The 25,048-nt window shown below is 43.0% G+C and overlaps 1 protein-coding gene across 2 annotated transcripts in view; it reads right to left on the reverse strand.

The window, feature by feature from the left end:
* Positions 1–668: 668 nt before the first annotated feature.
* Positions 669–25,048, reverse strand: part of SERINC5 (serine incorporator 5) — a 131,158-nt gene continuing 106,778 nt past the window's right edge. For both annotated transcript variants that reach the window (XM_032475216.1, XM_014560927.2), the window contains exons 6-12: positions 21,880–22,091; positions 19,758–19,853; positions 17,346–17,472; positions 11,301–11,367; positions 8,113–8,152; positions 7,294–7,438; positions 669–5,230 (exon numbers count right to left, since the gene is read on the reverse strand). In XM_032475216.1, coding sequence (XP_032331107.1) covers positions 5,083–5,230; positions 7,294–7,438; positions 8,113–8,152; positions 11,301–11,367; positions 17,346–17,472; positions 19,758–19,853; positions 21,880–22,091 — 835 coding nt within the window. In that variant the 3' untranslated portion in view covers positions 669–5,082. The remainder of the gene's footprint in view (positions 5,231–7,293; positions 7,439–8,112; positions 8,153–11,300; positions 11,368–17,345; positions 17,473–19,757; positions 19,854–21,879; positions 22,092–25,048) is intronic.

The following is a 25,048-nucleotide window of genomic DNA, read 5'->3' on the forward strand; positions in this document are numbered from 1 at the left end:
CACAACAGCGTAGATGTACTCAACACAGCTGACTGTACACTTAAAAACAAATACAATGGTAAATTTTATATTATGTGACACATAAAAAATTCAGGATACTAATCTCACATACAAATGAGAATCAGAAGTATCAAGATTAAATCCCACACAAAGATATTTTATTAAAAACAAAAGTATTATTCAATACTACTAAAGACATTTGAAAGACCTATATAAATGAAAGATACAATCATAGGTCAGATGACAATGTCATTATGATGTCAGTTCTTCCTAAACTGATCTAATGGACTCCATACCATCCAAATCGAGGGAAATGGCAAGTTAATTCTAAACTTCAAAGGGAAACGCACAAGACCCAGGATAGCCAAATCTTGAAAAATAAGAACCATGCTGGAGAACTTACACTACCTTCTTTAAAGACCTACTCTAATTTTCATATTTAAGACAGTGTGTCATTATCATAAGAATAAGAAAAAGGAAGCAGGCTGCAGGGGCGTTCAGCAAAGAAGGCAAAAAGCTTAGGTTTTCCTGTTTGTATCTTCATTCTCTAGACTCAGAACAGACTCTACGAAGCTTGAGAGAGACCTGATTAACATTTGAAGGCAACATCTTTAGAAAACATTACCTGGAGAACTTTATTCAAAGGAAGGGAGAAAAAAACACCAACATGATTTTCAGTTTTCAATTTTATTAAAGTACAGCGTTAACAAGTTTTGAGTTTTCTACATAGGAAAAGACTGGTCAACTTCAGACTCTTCATAGAAAAATTAGCATTCAAAAAAACAAATATAAATCCATAGTTGCCTTTGTGACTAAAAGGAAAAAATAACTATTTTAAAAGTTACAAAAACTCCAACCATATCTGAGACCATCATAAATTTCAGACAGTAGATTTACCATACATATTACATTTTCAAATTCTAATACTGCAAAACATCCATGTAACTTGGCTACAGTTAACTGTTTCAGAAAAATTTTAAAAATTAACCAAGTTATGACTATAAAACTTCCGTAGTTTTTTTTCACCAAGTAAAAAAAAAAAAAAGAACACAAAAAACTTAGCTCTTTAATAAAGGAAAACAAAACAATCCTTAAATTTCTTATAAATAGCTCTCAAGACATATATTACCCATCTACTGCAAGCTTTCTTTACCTGAATTTCCCAGGATCCTTCACCACAAAGGATTCTTTCAACATTTTACTCACATAAATACGATTAATCACCTATAGAAGTGGATTTGGACATAGGCATTCTTAATTTACCCTTCCCCAATTAAGTTTCTGTTGAAAGGATTTTGCCTTAAAAAAAAAAAAAAAAAAAAAAACCTCTTTGGTAAAAGCCAAATATTTCCCCCTTTCAAAATGAATGCATCTGCTAATGATTTACTGAGGAAGAAAGAAAGAGAGAAAGATCTTTAGAACTTTAGACTGGCTAGCATTAGTTCAAAAGATTAGTGTAAACGTCTCTTCACTCCTGTGAAATGGGTCCAACATTAGAGTCCATCTCTGCCTGAAATGCAGCACTAGATTAAAATGTCTGAGGCTCTACAAATATATTAAAGACGGCAGGAAACATGGCTAAGAACAAAGCCATAGGGATTTAGCAAATTAAGGAGAATACCACACAGAATTCCATGAACCCAGGGGCTATGGCACCGTTCTTAGTTAAGGAGGGTCCAGCCTTCTGTCTGGACATGCGGGGCCTCGGTCCAAGGTCACACGCTTCTTAGTTATAGCTCAAACCCTCTTTCATTGACAAGAGGGGTTGGGGACACGAGTATATATCAAAATAACATACTCTTTAGAAAGGCAGTCAAGGGAGAAAAAGGCCTGGGCAGCTTAAATGCACACAGGCCCTGAAACTCCCCCTGCAGGGGAGCAGGAAGCACCAATGGTAAGTAAACTTCTGGCCGAAATTAAATAAGCACATATTTTTAAAAAGGCAGAAGGTGACAGTTGGGGGGTGGGGGGGTGGGGAATTAGCACTGCATGTAGGTCATCCCTAATGAAGGCGCCTTTGAGCACTTGGAAATGAACAACAGGGCACGGGAACCCCCCTGCAGGCCACTCCTGATGAACATCAGAACCTCAAGTCCCCAGTAACCCCACAGGCACACAGCCCATTGACTCTACAAGGGGCTCCAAACACCTCTGGTGAACAATTCTTTCAAGCTATTTCCCAGGAAACTGTGAGGACAAAGGCAAAACCAACTAACCAGTATTAAAAAATTCAAACCAGGAAGGACAAAGTAGGGTTTCCAAAAGCATTTGGTCATCAGTCAGGTGACATGTCTAGATACACAAAGCCACACTCCCAGAAGAGCCCCTGCCCTACTCAAGTGTTCTTACTCACAAAATCAGGAGGGGGGAATTCCCACATGGAGAACAGCACAGAGAAATCACACGCAGTTTTAAAAAATCTTCGGCTCTCATCGCTTGAAGGAGTCTGACCAGCAGCTTCTGGGAATGCACTTTTAAAATCACGTACAAAAAGTTCTAGGAAGCAAAAGTCTATCATTTTAAAAAGATTATCAGTGAGTTTATCAAATGAACATCATTCTTACAGCAACTCAGAGAGACTGGCATAATTTTTCCAGTTTCTTAAAATACAATAGCACAAAAATGTAGGTTCTTTAAACCCATGAATGTTGACTTATCACCTGAGTACTGTTTATCACAATTAAGAATCATTGAAGTCAACTTTTTACATGCCCTCAGTCCTCAGAGTACATCCACGTCTCTCTCAATCATTCAGATAAACTTGCTTAAATTTTTAGTGGAGAATAAAAATCAGTGACTGTAACTCTTCCTCTTATGTCAGACCAACCTTCAGAAAGAAACATTATTCAGCCACAAACCAAGTCTTAAGCACCTGTAAAATGTGGGTTGGTTGTCGGGGGGGAAGGGGGCTAAAGAAGGAAGCTCCGAGGGCCGGGCTACTGACAATGTCCCTTCCTTTGTGTGTCCCTGAGCTTCCTTCTCCAGGCCAGACAAGGAACTCAGGGCCTGGTCAGCCTGACCTTGACCTGCCACAGGGGCCAGTTCTGCAGTCACACAGCTGGCCACCAGACCCCACTAGACCCAAGCAGGAAGGAAACACAAGGAAACCAGTTACTGGGAGCACGCTGGCTCTTGATCTGCCTCTCCTCTCGGTCTTTGCTAAAGCTGATCCTGGCTCACCCGGAGCCCGTGTCACTGCTGCAGCTGTGACACACACCACTCCCTCCACCTGTCCGACCCACACAGCTCCCACTCCCGCTGGCTTAACCATGGGCTGCACGTGGCAGCCACTCACTGGGCGCCTCCAGAAGACTTTTGGACCACCGGGCTCAAAGAACACCTGGTCTGAACAAAATTTCATCAAGTTTACAAATCAAGGCTCTCTCTCTCACACACACACGTGAGTGGCTTTAAAAACTGAACCTCCAGGACTGTGAAAAAGGCAAGTTCCTGGAGGAGTTCATCTGTTGTATGTCTCCCACACTCCCAACCCTGGTTTTCCTGGGTGGAGGGCAAAGGAGTGAGTGGAAATAAAGAACTGGACTCACATCCCAGGCCAGCATTTGGCCCACAGGAGCCCAGCCAAGGCGGGACCCAATTCTGCCCAATGCACACCGCGGGGCACAAAAAGAACGTCAAGTCTTCTCATTCTCAGCCCCTGTCTGCCAAGGTGCTGAGAGGATTCCTTCCATCCTGCATGAAAATACTAAGAGGAGGATCCCCACCGCCTCTCCAGTGGAGTTTCTAATGGACTTTCTGCTGAGTAAATTCTTCCCTGGCTGAGTGCATCAACACTGAAAATGGACGTCTTCTTGGGCCACTGCCTAGAGTCAAATTTCCCTTCAGTATCACCTTAGATGTATGTATTGCGGAAATTTCTGTGGCTTTTGCTTATGGCTTAATACTGCCCCCACTCACCCAGCATTTCTTCTAAGTATATTTGGTCACTTCTGCACCCCGTATAATAGGAGGCCTTACCTGGTCAGCTCTGTTTGAGGTGTTGCGTGTGATTCTTACCTTAGCAAATCTACCCCCCAAAATAATAAGAGACATTAAATGGCATAGTCACATTACAGATCTGGGGGGAGAAAAGTCCTTTTGCTTTTACAGTTTCAAAGGCCTCAAGTGGAAGAGAAACTGGCTGACTTTAGTCACCGGAAGAGGGGTGCAGTGGGCTTCGGTCAAGAAGCAGCTTCCCAGGTGAGGTCCTAGAGTGCTGTTACTGACACAGACAAGAAGAAGCACAGCCCTCCACCGTTCAGGTGAAGAAAACAACACGGTATTTTTCTATAGTTATGTGAATAACACCACGAGCACGAGTCATGTTATTGCAGTAACTCGGATCAGGTAGTGAGAATCTGGTGGGGGGATGACATGGGGGGTGGTGGCAAATTGTGCTTTTTCACATTATAACAAAAAATGCTGAACCCAGAAGGGATGAGGGGACCTCTGGGGAGGACAAGGGCAGAGCGAAGTCTGTGATTCCCAGCATCACAACTTCAAAGGGAAACAGCACAAGGGTGGAGTTAAAAGCAGGGGCTTCCTTCTTGTACCTGATAAAGACCAGGGAATAGCGAGCAGGGGTCCTGCAGGCCGAGGTGTGGAGAGGAGTCTGCACTCTGGCGGGGGCTAAGGGCTCAAGATTTTGGCATATTTTTTTTTCTATTTCAAGGATGGGAATAACAGGCCACACAAGGTAAGCTTTTATCCCTGTGATAAGATGTTGCGCCCCAAACTCTGTTTTGGTTAAAAAAAAAAAAAACATGCAGAAGGAAAACAGTAGCCTAACTACTATCCCAGATTTTAGGGGTAAGACACATACAAAATAGATCATCACTCAGCATCAGCTTGGGTGAAAATTTCAATTCTTTTGGGACAAAATGGTAGTTTCTTTTTGAATTTTAGAATGAAAAAGCTAATCGGATGATTTTTTTTTTCCCCTCAAAGTTTTTGTTAGACCCACTCAAGACAGCTAGGGGCTACCAGCTTTTCACAAAGTACCAGTCACTGCTCAGACTCCTGGGACATTTGTTCAAAGGACGTCACTTCCAGCCTGCAGGACCAAGGGGACTGCTCAGCTCCTCACACGGAGAAGTGCGGAGAGGGACGACAGAGGGGCGCGACCAGCGTACCCAGATACAACAGCACACAGATCCAGCAGGAAGCCATCTTGACCCAGAAGATGGACCAGCTCCCGCTGAATAAGGTTTCAATGTTGGCACTTTCATAGCTGGGGAAACAAGAGACCAGGCTGTGGTCAGAGCAGGAAGGGCGGGTGGGGAGGGGGGAGGCAGTGAGCATCTCTCCCTGCTTCCACCCCCTCCAGCCTTTCTACTTTCCCTTGTAACTCAATTCAGATCTAATCACACCCATTTAAAGTATACAATTCAATGGCTTTTATTATGTTCAGAGAGTTGTGTAACCACAGCCACAATCAATTTTAGAACATTCTCTTCACCCCATATAGAAACCCTGCACCTTTTAGCAGCCCTCCCATTTCCCCCCTCCTCCCAGCCCCTGGCATTCACTTACCTACTTTCTGTCCATACAGCTTTGCCTATTCTGAGCACATCACCATGCATAGAATCATGGGGCCGCTTGTGACTGTTTTTTTTCACTCAGCATATTGTTTCTAAGGGAGTACCCATGCTGCAGCATGTAACAGTATTTCCTTTGGTGCTGAGTAATATTTCATTGTGTGGATACCACACTTTTGTTTATCCATTTGTCAGTTGATGGACATTTGGTTCTTTCCACTTTTTGGCTATTAAGAGTGATGCTGCTATGAACATCTGTGTACAAGTTTTTGCGTGGACATATGTCTTTTATTTTTTTTCTTGGGTATATAATTAGGAGTGGAACTGCGGGATGGTATAATAACTCTATGTTTAACATTCTGAGGAACTGCCAAACCGTTTTCCAAAGTGGCTGTACCATTTTACCTACTAGGAGTGTGAGAGAGTTCCAATTTCTCCACATCCTTGACAATATGTTATTTTCTGCATTGATTTATAGCTGCCTCCATCCGTTCTTAAGCTTCCCAAGGCAGAATTTTCTAGGAATTCTCAAAGCATCACTAGGAAGCATTAGAAGCTCCCACCCCTCTTCTCCCTCAGGATGTTTGAGAAGAATCTCCTCGGAGCAGCCTTCCCGATAACCCCATTTGAAATTGCTGCCCCCACCATTCCCAGCCCTGCCAAGTACTTCTCATTCCTCTTCCTCCTTGTTATTTTCATCCCCAAAAGTCATCTCTATCTGACACACTGTATTTGACTTGGATCATGGTCTGTCTCCCCCAGAATACAGGCCATCTACAGCAGTGTGGCAGGAGTCACCCTCCACATGTCTGTTGCACAATGAGCCTAAATGTCTATCCTAGGTTATTCTAATGCCTAAATGTCTATCGTAGGTATATCCTATGTTATAACAAATTATGATCCAATAGAAACTTTAGATCAGTCAAAGGACATCCAAAAAGAATCTCCATGCAGTAACAGGGAAAGTCAGGCCCATCACTTATTGCCAAGTTTTAAAAAAAACAAACCAAAAACCAAAAAACCTCAAGGAGAAAAATATGTATAATCACATTCATGTTTTAAAAAATTATATAGCCTTAGAAATGCATAGAAAAGGAATGAAAGGATACACACCATATCGTCAACAGTGGTTACCGGACAGGGTGGTGTTGGGGGCGGGGGGGGGAGTCACTATTACTTTTCATACTTCCACATTAGTTTTTTTTTTTTAAATGTTTCAGAGGCGGGGTTGGGGGTGCAGCATAGCTCAAGTGGTAGAGTGCATGCTTAGCATACACAAGGTCCTGGGTTCAATCCCCAGTACCTCCTCTAAAAATAAATAAGTAAGCCTAATTACCTCCCCCCACAAAAAAATATATATATACATATATAAAAACAAAATAAAAAGATGTTTCAAACTTTTGCAGTGAAAGTGTTAAAAAAAATAAAAAAGGACAAAGTAGAAAAAGAGGTATTTTCTCTTCCTTAAAAGCAGATGATTGCTTAAGTTCTTCCCCTATTACTATTACAACGTTCTCAAGATTGCCCATATGCTGTTAACCTCCCATTTTCTTAAAGCTGCAGTAACCATACCAGTTTCCAATGTTAAAAGCATGCCGACAGACTGCCAAGAACTCAGAATGTTTCTCTGAAGATGAGTAAAGCAGGACTTGGAGAAGAGTTACGTTGACTCCAAGAGATTTGATCTCCAGGATGTAAAGAATAGGACTTTTTTTTTAAACAACTTATAAAACATCTAAGTCAACGGACCACTCACTTGAACCAGTCGGTGAGGGTCATCATCACATAGAGGGAGGCCAAGAAGAACACGAAATGGAAGTAGGCGTAGTTATAGACGGTGCTTTTCTTCTCATCATAAATGACCCGTGAGCCCTCTTTGACGTTCTGCTGCCCTTCAGCGTCTGTGAACCACAAGATGAGCAAAAGCTCAGTGAGTGAACACATGCACACTTACCGTTTTCACAAAGCCACCCTTGCTTGTTTTAATCCCAGGCACTGGTGTGTGGAAAAGATGTCACAACCATTTGTATCTTCAGGCAATGTCATCTATGCCATAAGCCCCAAACCCCCAACTCACCCCAGAACCTTCTGCAACAGGATGAGTTACCCAACATCACATTTCTTTTTTAAACAGGAGAGAGCCCTTAAAAACATAATATTTCTTTTAAGCTCAGAAGGAAGTGAGAGAGCAGACCAAGAGTTCTCAAGCCCCAGGACCTCCAATCCAAGAAGAAAAGTAAACTGAACAGAAGAAATTTTCTGAATTTTCATTCCTTTAAAAAAATGTACTTCCTGCTCCTGTGTATCTCACTGTGTAACTTAATTTGTATAAACATGAGCCAAGATACAGACTGGCCCTCACCTGCCAGAATACCAGTACAAACAAACAAAACCCAGCAACCCTCCGAGAAGAATGTATAAAGTATATAAACAATAAACAAGCTTTGGAGTCAAAATTTCCCCTCACCATTCAAGTTCCTTGTGTCTGTATCCCAAATGCCTACAGATGCAGACCAGAGCTGCACGTCTACAGGGCAGCATGGAGGCACAGGAGGAAAGCTGCCTACTTACTTACCCTCTCCACCAGGGCCGAAGCAGAAGCAACACCGAGCTACCTGGGAGGGCAAAACCAACAAAGTCAGGAGGCGGGCTTCCTGCTTTTCCATCTCCACATCAATGAAGCACTAAAGGCCACCTACATGCCAGCCCCTCCCCATCCGAACTACATCCCAAGCCCCAGACTGCACATTTTGTCCTTCGAAAGGTTCTGACAAAGTATCTGTCCTTCCCAGATGCTCGGGGCACTGGTGACAGGAAATACAAAGACTTGGGGGTAAGACACCCAGACCTCCTTCAAAGGCGCTCCCTTAGTGCTCGCTCAGCTCCTGCGAGTGCCCTGAGTGGACAGTCTCTGGACGGCAGCTCCCAGGCTTTGCCCCAGCTGCAGAGTTGCCCTGCCCTGGTGTAAAGGTGCAGCCGCTGACCCTGGGGGACAGCTCTGATCAGCCATATCTGCTCCAAGCACCCATGAGATGAGCAGCAGCTTTGTCCAGCCTGCAGTGCCCTGGACTTCACCCTCTGCCCAATTCTGCCCCCTTCCCCTCCTTCCACATGTGTTGATCCCTAATAAATATCCTGCACATCAGCTCTGCCTCAGTAGCTGCTTCTGGGAAACTCGACCTGAAACACAGTGAACCAGACAAGGTCCCTGCGCTCATGGAGCTCACTCCTGGTGCTTCATTCTCCTTGCTATTCATTAACTCCTCTTCCAACTCTGTGGCTGGGGTCATTATCCTGTTTATAGTTGAGGAAATAGGGGTCAGGCAGGTTAAGTAACCAGCCTGAAGCCACAAAACTAGCTTAGTAACAGAGCTGGGACAGGTACGCAGGATGGGGACTCCAAAGTCCGTGATTCACAAGAGGCAGTAAGTAGCATGCGGCATCTAAGAGATGATGGAGCCAACAGAATTAGCAAGGGTAAAACTAAGGGATTTGGGGCCAGGAGGCCTACCCACACTTCCTCTTAAAATCAGGCTCTGAACTGGCTGCCTATGGAGGCAGCGGTGCTGGGGACAGTGATGAATGGGATGCTTTTCTCTGAAGACCCTTTGGTACCTTCCAAATTTTGTACCCTTTCTTACCTACTCAAAACAATCAACTTAATTTAAAAAAATCAGGTTATGAAAAATTACCACAGAAGGACTCTGGTAAACAGAATAAGAAACATTACAGTCTGGGAAGCGCTGGGTCCTTGGCACCTTCCGGCAGACGGTATTTTTACTCCAGAGAGCCATGGGGAGGGGCTGGGGAGCTGGAGGCTTCGTCCCACTTACACTCCTCAAAGCCCAGCCCTTGCTTCCTTTCTGTATCAAGAAAACCTGTCCTAGAGGGACTGGCCTTGACAGAATCTTGGATCAAGTGACATAGTCTAAGATTCACTAATTCATTCAGTGGGCCCAAGACACAGTGTGCTGGGGTCCCAGTTCTTCTGAAGCTTAAGTTACCACAAGGCATGACTAGCTCTCTTTCAAAGGTGCATCCTGTGAAACGTGGTGCAAGGAGTTAGCAAACCAACTTCCAGCCTGCGTGTTCTCCAGTTCAGAGGGAAACACTGGGGCTCTTTCGTTGGAATGAGAAGAAAAACATCTCTCTTAAACCTAACTTGGAGACTTGCTGTTCTCTGCACTTTAACTCTGTACACAATAGGGATATTGAAACCACGGCAGTACAACCTCAGCAGGGGGTCACCCAGTCAGTGGGGAGAACAAACGCCTGCCTTCTAGAGACCATTCTCTTCTGTGTAGCAGGCAGTAATCTATTCAAACTCGGCACAGTTTTCTCCTTCTTTAAGTGACAGAAAGAGCTGGTGATTGATACTGGCAGATTGACAGCCCCTCATAATGGCCCACTATCTCCAGGTCAGGTGCAGGAAGGACCATCCCCTGAGACCCAGCTGCAGAACAAAGTGCCCGTAACTGGACAGACACCAGGGCTCTCCCTCCACTCAGGGCCAGACAGGAGAATGAGCTCTTGGGCAGCGGTGGTTAGGAACACAGATTCTCACATGCTGGCAAATCAAAAGTTTAAATGACTTAACTTTTCTGTTTTTCTACCTCTGTAAAATGGAGATTAAAACCCTCCCTTGGGTTTTTTGTTTTTTGGGGTTTTTTTTTTTTTTTGAGGATTAAATGAAATCACAGCTGTAGCACTCAGAACCGTGCCTGGCACACATCAAGGGCTCAAAGTCTCGGCCACCCCCGGGACCTCTTGTTCTTTCCATTCTTGGGGTCAGGGCTGGGTCTCCTGGCTGCTTCCATGTGATTAGACCTTTTTTTTTAACTGAAGTATAGTTGATTTACCATGTTGTGTTAGTTTCCGGTGTACAGTAAAGTGATTCAGTTATACATACATTATATATATATATAAACTTTTTCAGATTCTTTTCCATTATAGGTCATTAAAAGACATTGACCATAGTTCCCTGTGCTATACAGTAGGTCCTTGTTGTTTGTGTGTATGTTAATCCCAAACTCCCAATTTATCTTCCCCCACTCTTTCCCCTTTGGTAACCATAGCTTATTTCTATGTCTCTGAGTCTATTTTTTGACCTTGGTGGACTTTCATTGAGGGCCCCCCGAAAAACTTTTGCACAAGAAAGAAAATAACGGATGTTTTGCTGACTGAAAGGCATCTGTTGCCGCCCTGGCTCTTTGGATGCCTACTGTTCACAGTTCTTCACCCAGTGAAATGCCCACCGGCTGGAGCTGATGCAGTCAGCAAGCTCCCGCACAGACCCAGTGCGGCCCAGAACAGAGGCTCGCTCCTCCCCTTCTCCACCTTTCTCTCCTCCTTCGAAAGCTACCATGTAACCTCGTGGTCATGCAGTGGATGGAGAGCAAAGACAGGTATAGACTAGGGGAATGGACTGGAAATTAAGAAACCACCCTCCTCCCTTCTGTTCCGACAGGAAAAGAGCAGAGAGAAGCCTGACAAAGCCTGACAAGCCGCCCAGGCCGCTGGTGGAAGCTGGGCAGCCAGATGCCACACCAGAGGCCAAATGTGTGGGAGGAAAATCGAGGATTTCTTTTCAATCCCATAGTATATTCAGGACATTTCTTCTGTACAAAAACTGAGTTCCTTCCTCAGGAGAAAAATGGGATCATGGACTGCAGACCAATAAAGATGCAAGTGAACACAGAAAAAACGTTGCTGAAAGAAGGGTCTTCTGAGACAAAGCAGGGCAAGAAAAGGAAACGAACTTACTTCCAGTTCAGGAGCCCCGTATCGCCCCTGCAGAGCATCAGAACTCCACCTTGTCGTCGAGGTCAGACTAAGAGACAAGCAAAAGGTCAGCAGAGCATGTTAACGTGTTACATCACAGTGAAGGAGGGCAGAGACGCCTGGCAGAGCCAGGCGCCAACAAGGCTCACTCTAACCCACCGTTCTGCTTAAATGGAAGCTGTCTATTCTAACATCCCACTTCGTTCCCAAACTGGCTGACCGATTCGAGAGCTGGTGTCTTTTCACATGGATTGCATTAGATTATTTTATGCAAAGACAAGCTTATAGGTGAAAAAAAAAAAAAAACTTTTTTGGTCCTATTATCTTGGTTTTCACTGTTGGCTCTGGCCTCTTCTTCCCTCAAATGCCAACATAATTTTCAGATTGCACTTTTATCTTTCTTCTCCCTTTGATTAGTCCCACTTAGAAAAGATCAAAACCAATGAAAGAAGCCAGAAATGGCAATGAAACGCAAGGGCATGAAAAGCAAAGGTCATCACTATTTTCTGTGATAATCACACCTTTTGCCACACAAGGTTTTCTTATTTAGAAATTCAGCATAGAGTAACTATCAATGTGATTAGAAAAAAAATTCCTCCTGCCACTTTCCACATAGAGGTAAAATACTACAAAATCTGGCTTACAGGGGTTAAAAAGGTATTTAATTTTCCTGGGGGGGAGAAAGGACCATTTTAAGCAAATAGAAAAATATACAATACTTAGAGTTCCAGCTAACTGTATAGAGTTATTCAGCAAATATTTACTGAAGGTGTGCCACATGCCAGGCCCCGTTCTACGCACTGGGGTCTCAGCGAAACACACAGCAATCCCTGCCGTCCTGCAGCCCCTGCACTAGCAGGGTGGGGGCAAGGGGGTGGGGGTGGGGGGCTGGGAGGGGTTGGTGAAAAGGCAGGACCCAGCAGGCTCATTTCAGCCAAACAGACCTCAAGAGGCAATGCTGCCTTCTCTGCTCATTCTCATCCTCTTTTGCAAGGAGAGAAAGATCAATGAGATGCAAATAAATAATAAAAAGCTTTCCTCATAGAAAAGTCCTCTGGGATCCAAGACTATTGCTTCTTTTGTGGTCCACGCAAGTCCAGCAGCATCACTTTCATTTCTGCTTCGAACAGATGGATACTAATGGAGGCCCACTCCACCCCCACTTTCTGACCCTGAGCCTGGCCAAGGGAATGACAGAAACATTTCCCAACGGCTGTGCACCCAAGAAAACATAGACCTTGCTCCTGCATTCAAGGGCGTGTCACATTTTGTGCATATGGATTATGCTTTAATACAGTGTATTGTTTCCATGGAGGAAAATGAGACTAAACTTTAGGAAGAGATCAATATCTGGAATTTTCATCTGAAAGATGATGGTTCTTCTTTAAAAGAGTTCGAATAAAAATTCTGGGGCACAAAATGTGTTTCAGAAAAGCAAAGCTTTTGATCCTAGCATCTTTGCCACTTCACTTCCATCAGCAGACAGCACTAAATGGGGAAGCTGTGGTTCTCACTTCTAGAAATACCTGTAATCAGCTCATCGTTAGTGACGTGTGACTTCTACAAGTAGATATTGCTGTGAAATAAGGCCCTTATTCAGTCATGGCCTTCAAGCACAAAACACTCTTTTTGGAATTATCAAGAAAATGCTGTTTTTACAAACTCTTTAAGAGCCTAGGAAATTCTTATTGTCTATACTCTGGCTATTACTAAGACCCATCTGGTCTGCACAAAACAATTCCCGGATTATCCATAACCTCTTCCCTTCCAGGGCTAAGGCCTGAGTGATTTTAACTCAGGCCTTCCTGTGGGGGTGGGAGGAGACCAACAGCACTTGGTTGGGACAATGCTTCACTGGACAGAGAATGTCTAATCACCTTACTTGTCTCGAACCTTCGCTCACAAAAAGCCAGCAATACCTTGCAGTCATTGTGACAACCAAAAAAATGCCTCCTTTTACCCTCAATCACTGCGGTGCCCAGAACCTCTTTCATACTAGAAGAATGATTTGCTATGCAGATGCCCCTACACACCTGCTTCAGTGTGATTTTGGAACTGGCCAAACTTCCCAGGGTCACAGAGAATCTCCAAAGAACTTGTCCAGACTTTCCTATTGGAGACCACAGATTCTGCCCCCAACAAACTTACAGGGCCCTTGAGAGATCCCACGACTTTCCCCAGCCTTAGTATAATCAAGGTTCAATGATGTTCCCACTGTACCATACAACTGGTGACTCACAGTTCTCAAAGGAGACTGGAGCTGGTGGGAAGGGGCCCTCAACGTGCCCCTTGATGCAGAGACATGAAGATTTCTAGCTGGCAGATTCGGAAGTGGCAGGATTCCCAAAATAAAGATACTCTCCTTCTTAAATAAAAGTAGCAGGTCCAGAACACACCAAAAGAATAGATATCCCTCGTCGATTTGCCGTCTCACATGGTCTGCCGTACTGCTGTGAATGTCCCATTTTGAACTAGCAAGTTGTTTGACCCTAATAAAGAGTCTTAGTTTTTCCTATTTTGTATTCAAATTCGTGGACAGCTGAAAAAATACACACTTTTGTTTCTTACGCATAGCTAAAACTGAAACAGCCAGGGAACATTTTACAGCACAAATGCCTCCTAATAATGCAGTTATGTAAGCCATCCAGCGGCTCATTCTACCTCCGTGAAGACTTCACTCCACGCCACCCAGGGGGCTGAAAAATGACTATGAACTCGTCTCTCTCAACACTCCCGGCAAAGGAGACTCAAGTAAGTTTCCTGAAACTGGGGGGAGAATTTGCAGGAGCAGGATTCATGCTTCCGTTGCCTTTTATGTACAACAAGGGAATTGAACTTGACTGACTTCATGATCCTGTCCAATCTGACAGTTTGTTAACTTAGGCCAACAGAATAACAATTTCAGTCAAAATGAAGAGACAAAGGAGGGACTTAAGGAATAGCTGGGGGAGGCCAGGGTCTATCACAGCAAGGATCCAGACCTGAGAGGCAGTAGGGGCATTGACCTATAGAAAGAGTCACCAGGGAACTCCTGACGGGGTGCAAGCTGTGACACTTCTTCACAGCAACAATGCCTAGGTACAAGAAAAGGGGCTTCAGGAGTAAAGATGGCCTCAGTTGGAAAGCCAGGGAATGGGTTTTGACTGAGCCCTTCTTCCAAGCTAAGACAGCCAAGAGTAAAACATGCTCACAGTGAGTGCCCCTGCTTCTGCAGGGCTTGAGATTGAAGGTCATTGTGAGAGTCCCCTAAAGATGTGTGTGAGTATGTGAGTATTTGTGTATTTGTGTGTGTGTGGTGTTGGTGTGTGCTGGGGGTGAGGAGACTCCAGATGAGTGAGACCATAGCACAGTGAGCCTCTAAGAACTTACCAAAAAAGTTAACCCCAATCCCAGGCAACCCTGGCCTTTCACTGAAAATGGGTGATTTCTTCTCCCTTTCATTATACATCACTCTGTCTTCTGGCTTCCTACAATTTCTATCAAGAATTCTAGATATTCCTGCAATCAACTTCAAAGGACGGTTTTCACCCAGGCAATGCAGTCTCCATTTGTAACATCTTCCAAGCTTTCATTCCTGAGTCTAGGAAGTCAAGATTTGAAACCCTCCTAATCGGGTGCCTCCCACACCTCGCAGCATTCCCTTTTTCAAGGCTTTCCCAGGCCTGAACTCACTCCCTCATGAGCTCCAAGACACTTGGTTATCAAGTTCTCGAAGCTGACTCTGCCTAGAGCTGCAGTAGGTAATTAGAGCAAATACCAGTCACCCTAACCCAGGGTGCTCAGCTTCACTGGCTCCTGGGAGGAATCAGCTGCCGTCACCAGGAAGCCTGTCCATTACGCCCCCAGCCCGGAGCTGCCTGGTTACTCCTCATCTCCACTCGATGCAGCTGTGTTTTCTGCATCCTTGTTCCACTGGGCACTGCAGTTTTGCAGTCCGATCACTAGCATCCAATAACGTCTGTTACTGGCATGTAGACAGACTTGAAGTAGCAGCTGACAGCTTTGAAAGTTGTCATCTTTTGGGAATATCAGACCAGAACTTATAACCTCCACTAAGGTGCCTCTAAATTTCAATGGGGGCAACGTTTTAATGATCATCTCTCACCCAAGGGCGGCAGTAGAAATGTGATAGGGTGGATGTTGCATCCTACAAACTAACACCGTTGGTGGCAGTTACATCAGCACACTAAATAGCATTTTTGCCATCTTTTCCATTGATGGGGTGACAGCAAATCTAAACTCTATTTTATCTAAGGGGCAAACCTTTTTCTTTCCATGTGGGATTAGGCATTCTGCCACTCAAAAAAACTTACAATTTTACTCTGTTAAATATCTTCATAGTTTTTTTTTTTTACTGATAATACAAACAGAAGAAACACTAGCTCACTGTAAAACTTTTTTTTAGAAAAAACAGGAAAGCAAGAGAAAAAAAATGTTATCCCTAATACCACCACTATTACAAGCTTGGCAAATCTCCTTCCAGGGCTTTTTCTGCCTATGTAAACACAACTATATTTTATTTTAAAAATGGTGGGGGAGGGTATAGCCCAGTGGCAGAGCACATGCTTAGCATGCACCAGGTCTCGGGTTCAATCTCTGGTACCTCCATTAAAAAATAAATAAATAACCTAATTATCCACCCCCCCAATTTTTTAAAAAGTAAAAAATGGAATATTCTATTGTTTACAGCCTAGTAACTTACTTTCTCCTCGCTCTCCTACCAGTATTTTTTACATGCCAATACAGAAAAAAAGTGAGTGACAAAGCATAAAATTAGTTGTGTCGCTGCCATTTCTCCTCAAAGCCCAACAATAAAATAACGGGCTCAGGAAGGAAAAACTTACTTAAGAGGAAGGGCTGAGAATCAGGAGTAAAATGTGGGTGCTTCACGGTCCTCCTGAAAACATTCATTGAAGTGGGTCTGAGTCAGTGAACAGTTATGGAATTAATAAAAACAAAAGGCCAGAAAGTGGTCACCGTGGTCCCTTCTGCTGTAAGGAGAGGCTGTCGCTACGTCAGGGACAGGCTGAGAGTCGCTGTGACACAGCCTTCACTGGTGGGACCACCTGCAGCACAGGCATGCACGTGATGACTTCATGCACGACTGTGAGCGTGTGCTTTACAAAACTCAGCTCTCCCGTCTATGTCTGTTGTCCCTTTCAAGCATTACAGTTAGAAGCTGTAAGAGAAAAAGCCAACCTGCTCAGAAAGATGTTCTATTTATACAAGCTATCACCACCGTGGGCTGTTCAGTTTCAGCCAGAGGAAGACTATCATGTGCCTGTGATTGGTTGAAATTTTTATCCGCTGAAACATAACAAACATAACGTAAAACACGGAGGTAAAACCTAAACATGAAAGGGTTACTGTCAAAGGGAAGCTTAATCATCAGTGAAATATGTACCCAGAGTAAGAAACTTATCATATCTGTCCCTTGCTTTTCTCCCTCTGGCATCTTTTACACATTTTAAAGGTGGGCTAAACCCCACCCCCGCCATCTGAAACACAGCCTTCTTACTTATCACATTTGTGAGGAGCGACCTCACCTCCTTAACAGCACCCTGGGTTTTAGCATGAAAGAAAAGGGACGTTACTTGTCTTTCCTGGACCAGGCACAAAATGACTGTGTATGTAGTGCTTTGTACTCTTTCCATCAACAGGAGAACAAATGGTATTTCCCTTGGATTAGAAAGTTGCCAAAACATTCTGGCACATACCATCTCTTCCTCACTTTGTGCTCCCGTGTCCGCCAAAAATGCTTCAGCAAGTAATATTCAACTGTCTTTTAAAGGGTTGCAACACACCATAGAGTCCTTTTATTTACCGCATATAAATACAAGTCAGGCAAACGAAGTCTACCTAGATTTCGTGCTGTAATACTTCCTTTTTCCTTTGGGCTCTATTTTCCCTTGTCCTCAGATGGTACTTGTTTGGCTGCCCCACACTGCTAAAACTTATTTAAATTCTCCTCTTGTACTTTTAAAGTCTGCCTTTTAAAGATGGCCTCAAATAGCTCCTAAAACTTACCACGAATATAAGATGCACCCACACGAGAGAGCAGTACCCAGTCTGGCCACCAAGTTTTTGTCTCTGTACAGGTCCTGACCGAAGTCAGGCACACAGATGGTGACATTCTTCCCGTGTTCGTCTAGAACTTGTGAAGAGAGAAGAGAGAAAAGAAACAGCCAAATTAGAAAAGCCTGCTGTACCTCACGGAAGCACTCACTCTGGGAAAATTCAGGTAGCTCAGAATAATGAAGCCTCATCACCGGGAACTTCTACTCCACCGTCCGACTCAGACTAGACGGCTGCTACTGCAAAGCGCCCCCTGCCACCTAGGCAGCTTCTCAGAGCACGACCCTTGGGTTCCAACTCAGTGCTAAAGGGTTCCTCAGTTCCAGGAGCCTCTAAGAGTCTTGCTCTTTTCAGTACTATTGAAGCAATAGTAAAAAGTACGCTTAGACCCATTTTTCAGTTGACTGGGCAGCCTCTGAACAGAGGCAGCGTGCAAGTAACTGAGCGGGTCCCCTGTGTCCATCCTCTTTGGAGAAGTGTCCAGACTATTCAACAACCAAATAGGAACCACTTTACTATTGGTAACAGGATGGTTGTGACATCTTTCAGGCTGTAACCTGGGAACCTCTTCAAGTGGTCTAGAGTTCTAAAAAATTTTGAGAGGCTACATACCAAAGATTTCTATCACAATGCCATCAGTAGTAAGTAGTTTACTTTTTAATCTAACACAGAGTCTTCAATTTTGAACACCCAAGCTGGGTCTGTTTGCCAACTCTGCCCAAAAATAAGGAACATAAACATAAAATAACAGGCTAGAAACCACTTTACAAACATACACATTCTAAGAGTTTGAAGTTGGACTAAAATTATTACTGGTATTCACACTTGAAACAGTAAACTTAACTGTTTATGCTGTGGTTTGAGGAATCTTTATTCTTAGGCCAATGAACAAAAATTTTTAATTGACCAAAATATGAACTTTGCTATTTAAGTAGTACCACCCGAAATTAAAAATAAAAGTTTTTTTTTCTGTATTTAAGTGATACCTACCATTAAAATGAAAAATGTTGTAACCAAAAACCCCATTAAGTTAAAATCAGAGATTAATACATAAAAAGTCAAAACAGCCATAAAAGAAAGTCTTAAAGAGACCAGATTTAAATAACTTAGAGTCAAGATAGAGTTTAAAAAAAAAAAAACAAAACTATATCCAGGATAGACTATACTTAACGTAAGACCTACAATTATATCCACATTGTACTATAAATAGCTGTAAAGGCAAGACCCATACATAGTACACGTATATGCTAAAACTTTCCAATCATCTTTGCATTTGCTTTTTAAATTTGAAAACGGAAAACAACTTCAATTTTCTATTCTAGAGAAAGGGAGTATATGTATTTAACCTGATTTATATGAGATCAAATGTACCCAAACATACACACGTCTATATACACTTAGGTGTAGATGTATACCTTTACATACACATTTATATATCACAAAAGTGATAAAGGTGATGAAATATAACAAGTTTGGAAATCAAAATAAGAAAATCTAGTCCTTTACTGACAAAGTTCAGAGGCTCATATATAACAACTTACAATAGTGGTTTTATAGTTCTCAAACAATCATTGCAACTACTCTACAAGAATAACAGCTACCCTTTCTAAGCACCTACTATGTGCCAGGAACTGTTCGTATACCTACATATACACACATACTCACTAAATTCTTAAAAACCACTCTGGAAGAGAGGAATCTTATTTAATTATCTTGTTAAAATAAGAATTAAAATTAAAGAATTAAAATTCTTATTTTAAAGGCACGGTGTCTAGGCAGAGAAAAGTCAGTAACTTTAACATGAGTTACTTAAGTGGCAGAACCAGGGAGTCCAGCTCCAAAGCTCAGGCAGGTTCTGTTGTCTCTATAAATAAATGCTATTTAAGATGAACGATTCAGTCACACAGCCAGGAAAGGGCTGAGCTGGGCTCCAATCCTGTCTCCTGCTGCCTACTCTTTCCACACTCTGTTACAGAGAAATGACCACCCAGAGAAAAGTAAATTAATAACCATCTAAAAATCATAGAAATAAAAAAATAAATGGAGCAAAACAAAAATATTTCTTGAATATTTAAAAATATTTCTTAAATATTTGAGTATTTCTGAGTAGGAAAATGCAGATTTGGCATAAAAGCAAACTCAACAGCCATCCTCAGTCCAGGTCTTTCCTGCACAGCAGGAAAACTTGAGAGAAGGAATTTCCATGTTCCTATCTCATGTTAAGGACTTTGTTTAATAAGAAAGTCTGGACCTTCTCCCTGTTTTAATATATCACATCCCTGATATTTAAACAATAGCTCATGGAGACAACAGTCCTGACTCCACAAATGAAAATATTCATCCTGCAAGCGCAAGCCGGCTTACCTACTTCTACAGGTTTGCTGGACAGAGCTGAGAACGTGAGGTATGTGACGTAGCAGCTTATGAGGCCCGACTGCAGTAACCCGGAGTGCGGCTGTCCTGGAGAACGAGGGGCAGATTTGAAGACGTTGTTTTTAATGTCAATGATAAGAATGCATACGTGCCCCCCAAAAAAGGTCTCCCTCAAATGATATTCCTCCAACTTGGAGCCCTACTCTTACAGGAAAGAAGAGGTACAGGATGTGTTTCTCAGATTTCTTGGAAAAGATCTGGGGGGAAGGGAGTGACCTACTGAGCCTAACTGCCACTGTAGAGATACCATGTTCTGCCGAGCTCTCTCCAACACCTTATTTTGATAATAACTACAACTGTACTTAAACATACTGCCTGGGCTCCCTAAGGTTCATAACGTTAGTTCTTAAATCACAAGCTTTCCAAAGAAAACTTACCATCATTATTTGTGAGATCACATAGCTTAGTGGGTAAGTAATGGATTCTGTAGGGTCTGGATTCCACATTCTACAAGGCCATCAGACACCCACAGTCCATGACAGTGGGAAAAAGCTCTTATCTGTCAATGGACAAAAACTTTTGGGAATACTAGAGCTGGTCCAAGCCAAAGAGGAAAGCTATGGGGGACTCATCATTCATGGGGAGAAGGGCTTTAATGTTACAATATTTAAATTAAACTGCTTGGATGGTTGAGAGTAACCAAGATGTGATAAAAGGGATCTATCCTTTTTTTTTGGTGAAATTTTCAATCACCTGCTGACATGAAAAAATTTAATTTTACCTGGTCTCCACTCTGATTAAATTTTAAAACATTTTTAAGTGGGTTTTTTTTTTTTTTTTTTGGAGTGGGAGGTAATTAGATTTATTTATTTTCTTATAGTGGAGGTAATAGGGATTGAACCCAGGACCTTGAGCATGCTAGGCACTAGCTCTACCACTGGGCTATATCCTCCTCAACCCACGATTAAATTTATTTCCAGAATTATAATTATTAAATTCTAATGACCAATATAGGTACAGAAATAGACCCTTTTATAATGTTGCTCTTTGGCATGGGAGTAAGACTGAACCTTAACAACTAATGGCATTAAACCAAATATTTCAAAATATTGTAACTATTTCAAAAGGTAGGATTTAATCCAAAGGCAATTTTAATCTGAATACTAATAATGTTTTAGGAAATTCTTAACTGAGCAGTTAAAGGAACTGGGGGAATAAAAATATCATTTTCAGTAATGAACTTGAAATTTTTAGTACAGAAAACCTTTATCCTATACTAGCTGCCTTTTTAAATCACCACTTTAGAAAGGATTCAAGAGCTATTCATTTGTTGCCCTTATTGTGCTTTTCCTGTCTAGAGACCTGAATGTCCAGTGCACTTTCATCACTGGTATGTAAGAAACATACAAGAGACATTAGACCAGGGACGCTTCTTTCTATAATCAAAGACAGCATACTGTCTTAAGATATCAGAAATTGTATATAAAAGACAAATCACACCTATATTTTCTAAAGTACTTTCAAATCCCATCGTCTCTTCCTCTTGGCTTTGAAACAACCGTGAGCACGGTTGGGCTCGCACGTTTCTGTTGGCTTTGCTGAGGAAGGACTTGGGGTGAGGAAGGTTAGCTCCCGGGGCCAGCTGCTGGCCAAGCAGGGATCGGATTTCCTGCTTCCTGACTCTGGGACCAGTGCTGTCCCCGATTTCTGGTCCACAGGGATCTCGAGTGAAAGATGAGCCCACAAACAGCTCCTTCCAGAGCCTTCTCATTCATTCAAGTTTTACACAGAGATTTTAGGGAAGAGCTAAATATCCACTAAGGAGCATTTTCCACTTAAAGGATCCTTTATTTAATTTAGTACATTATTTAATAATGGCAGCATCTATCTCCTTATTTACTGACTCTATCACATTCAAATTTTTCTTGACATAAGGCATGTGATATGAAGAGGACACTGGAGTCCCACCTTTCCTATTGCTGACCCACCCGTGATAAATTAAGGAATGACCACAATTAAAATGAGGGAAAAAAGTGGGTTTGCTCAAAGACACTTATAAATAAGCATAGGAGAAAAAACAAAACAAAACAAAACAAAACAACACTGTGCTTACGATCTTGGACAGGGGGTGAGATGGCTACCACTGAAATAAGCAGACACAGGCCTCCGTTTACCCCCAGGAGAATTTTGTTATCCATGCAGCCATCTTTCTGTGTATAAAACACTGCCATCAAAATCAAGCCTCCCGTGGCGATGGAGTACGTGATGAGGGTCACCAGGGACAGAGAGGCATACCACAGCTTGTTGATAGCTGTGCCTGCAGTCCTGTTTCTCCAGGAAGTGGACGAGAGGAAGGGGAGAGAAGACAGGTCAGTTGATTCTCCGGCGACATTTATCATCCCTCAGCCATTACTAGCTAATGCTATCAGGCCCCACGCCATCATGACTGAGTTATCTAGAAGAGCCACTATTTTACCAACTAGGAGATATAGACAAATATGCCAAAACCAAACAAAAAAAAAACACACAAAAACAAAAACAAAAACTTCTTGGCTCAAGCTTGGAATTGTCTCTAAACACTGAAAGAATTCCATTTTTGACTTAAGTGTACTCATCAACTAAAACGAATATCCATGGACTATTCCAGCTTCCCCTTTCTGAATGTCAGTTACCCCGGGACAGGCTTTGGCAGGATCAGAAAGTGGCTCTTTGCTGGAGTTCTCTATATAAGGAGTGTCCCCATAAACACAAGGCCTGGAGGTGCCAGTCTCTTTCTCCAAGTACCACCAGCAGCTTTTGCTGATGCCCATCTTCTCTTTAGGGAGAGAGAAGCCAATGAACTTCACTGAGAGAAAGGCTGGCTGACCTCAGCTCTTTTATCCCTGCACTGAAAAGGAGAATCTGTCTCCCAAACAATGCTGAGTATGATTAAGGAGAATGTGACATTAAAAAGAAGTGGAGAATAAAATCAGCCAGGAAAAGAGTAAAAATTTTAATGGGATTTACAATAAAGAATCTAAAAGATGAGGTTAATGTGCTTTACATAAATATTAATAAAGGGATGGCAGAAGCAAGTGGTGGTTTAACAATCTATAGAAACTGTTCAGAACAAAGAAAAGAGTTCTTGTCGACGCTAAATGAAGAGGACAGAACAACAACAGGGTGAGTGGACTGAATCACCACCATCTGCCTTAGGATTAAATTGTCCTTTGTAACCACATTCTCACAAACTTTCACAGAGACAGCAACTTGCTTAATGTCTTTACAAAGCTGGAAAGTGTTCAAGCAACCCAGCTAAAATGTTTCAATGATGAAAAAGCTACTGTAGCCAGAGACAAACAAAACAGGGAGGAAAGGCCAAAATGATAATGACCATCATATTCCTGAAACCAAGCCAGATGCTCCAATGACCAGAGTTATTCTAACAAAGAAGGTACAGAAAACAAACAAAGAGAAAATGAGAACAGAGAAAGGAAAGAGCCAGACAGTAATCGATGACAGGGAGAGAGGATGAATTAAGTAGAAAGAGGTGAACACTGCTGAGCAGTGTGTAGGTGGGGTCCAGCTGTTTCTTCACTCGTCTTTTGGGTCAAATTGTTAGTATGAGAAGGTCTTTCTTCCATTCAATTTATGCTTAGATTGCCAAAGTTAAATCTTCAACCCTAATCTCTCCCCTCAACTCCAGGCTCATATTATCCAGCTGTTAACATCCCCACTTGGAGGTTTAATTGGCATGTCAAACTGTGCAGGTCCAGATGAGCTTCCCAAGTCAGTCCTCCACTCCCCAAACCTGCTCTTCCATGATCTTCCCAACCTCAGAAAATGGCAGTTCTACTCTTCTCACTGGGAGTGGGTTTGGGGAGAGGGGGGAAATAAGAAAAGAACTGCAGAGATTGCCACGTTTCTGTCCCTGCTCACATCCCTCACCGCCATGCTATCACCAGCAGAGGATTCCACTGGTTCCAACTTCAGATTGTATCAGAATCTTACCGCTGTGACCATCTGGCTCCAAGCTACCTCGTCCCTCAACTGGATCATCTCCCGCTGGTCTCCCTACTTGCACCTCTGACCCCTTCTAATCTCTTGTGCAACTTAAAATACACATCAGGTTCTGTCCCTTTAGCACCCCTCCATCCCACACAATGGCCCCAGGGCCATCTCTGATTTTGTCTCTGTGCCCTTCTCTCACCACTGGGGTCAAGCCGTAGTGGATGTCCCTCTGCTCCTTAAACAAGCCCAGCACAGTCCTGCCTCGGGCTCTGCCCAGCTTCCTTCGTTTCCCTCACACCTTACCATGAAAGCCTTTTCCTGCCCTGCTCTCCCCAGCTCCCACACCCCACTTCCTTTTTCTCCAGAGCATTTTCCACCACTGAACCTATAACTTACTTGCCTGATTATAAGTTGATCCCCCACCCCACTCCCGCTTCCCCAGGAGAATGTAAGCTCCACAGGGCAGGACATTGCTGCATTCACTGCTGCTCTCCTACTGCTGAGTGCCTGGCAAAAAACAGGTGCTTAATGAACACTAGAGGAGAACTGTCAACTGTGTAAGAAAGTAACCTGATGCAGCAGTGTTAGCAGAGTGGCTGCTATTCCTGCTGCTCCAGACTCAGCTGGTCCTCCTGATGACATCTTTCTTGTACAGACATCCCAAATAAGTGCTGTGAACTATTCACCCTTCTACTCTCCGTGCCTGGCACACAGTTAATAGTCCAAAAATTCTGAATCGATGCTCAATGAGAATCACTTGGATGGAGATTAGAACGATTAGAAAACGACCAGGCAGCAGGGTGGAGTGTATGGACACAGGAGCAACCAGGTTATCAGGTTAGGAGAGGTGGCTGGGCTCAGGTTTGGGGTGAGGGTTAGGAGTAAACAAAGCCCAACGACAATGTGAATGTAAAAATCCAGAAAATCTAGAAAATGGGTCTTCATTAGAAACACCTGAATATACTATCTACTTTTTGTTATTTCAGTTTTGATATAGAATTGACACTTCAAATCACAAAATTTGACCTAGAAAGTGTTAAAAAACAGACAACAGGTTCAAAACGGAGTCACTTATGCCCCATGTCACTAAACCAACACAACTCAGAGCTTCACCTCTCCCAGAAATTGAATCTTAAACCAGTCATTCAGGAATCTCCTGATCAGCACTAGTCAGGTAATCTGACTGATGGACCTCTGCCACCCACTAAAGAAAAAGAAAGTAATCTTACAATATCCAGCCCACCTTTTTGCATGGTGTAACTTCCTTGCTCCCACTCCCTTCTGCCTGTAAG

The sequence above is a fragment of the Camelus ferus genome, chromosome 3 (genome assembly GCF_009834535.1).
Source record: "Camelus ferus isolate YT-003-E chromosome 3, BCGSAC_Cfer_1.0, whole genome shotgun sequence".
Classification (NCBI taxonomy): domain Eukaryota; kingdom Metazoa; phylum Chordata; class Mammalia; order Artiodactyla; family Camelidae; genus Camelus; species Camelus ferus.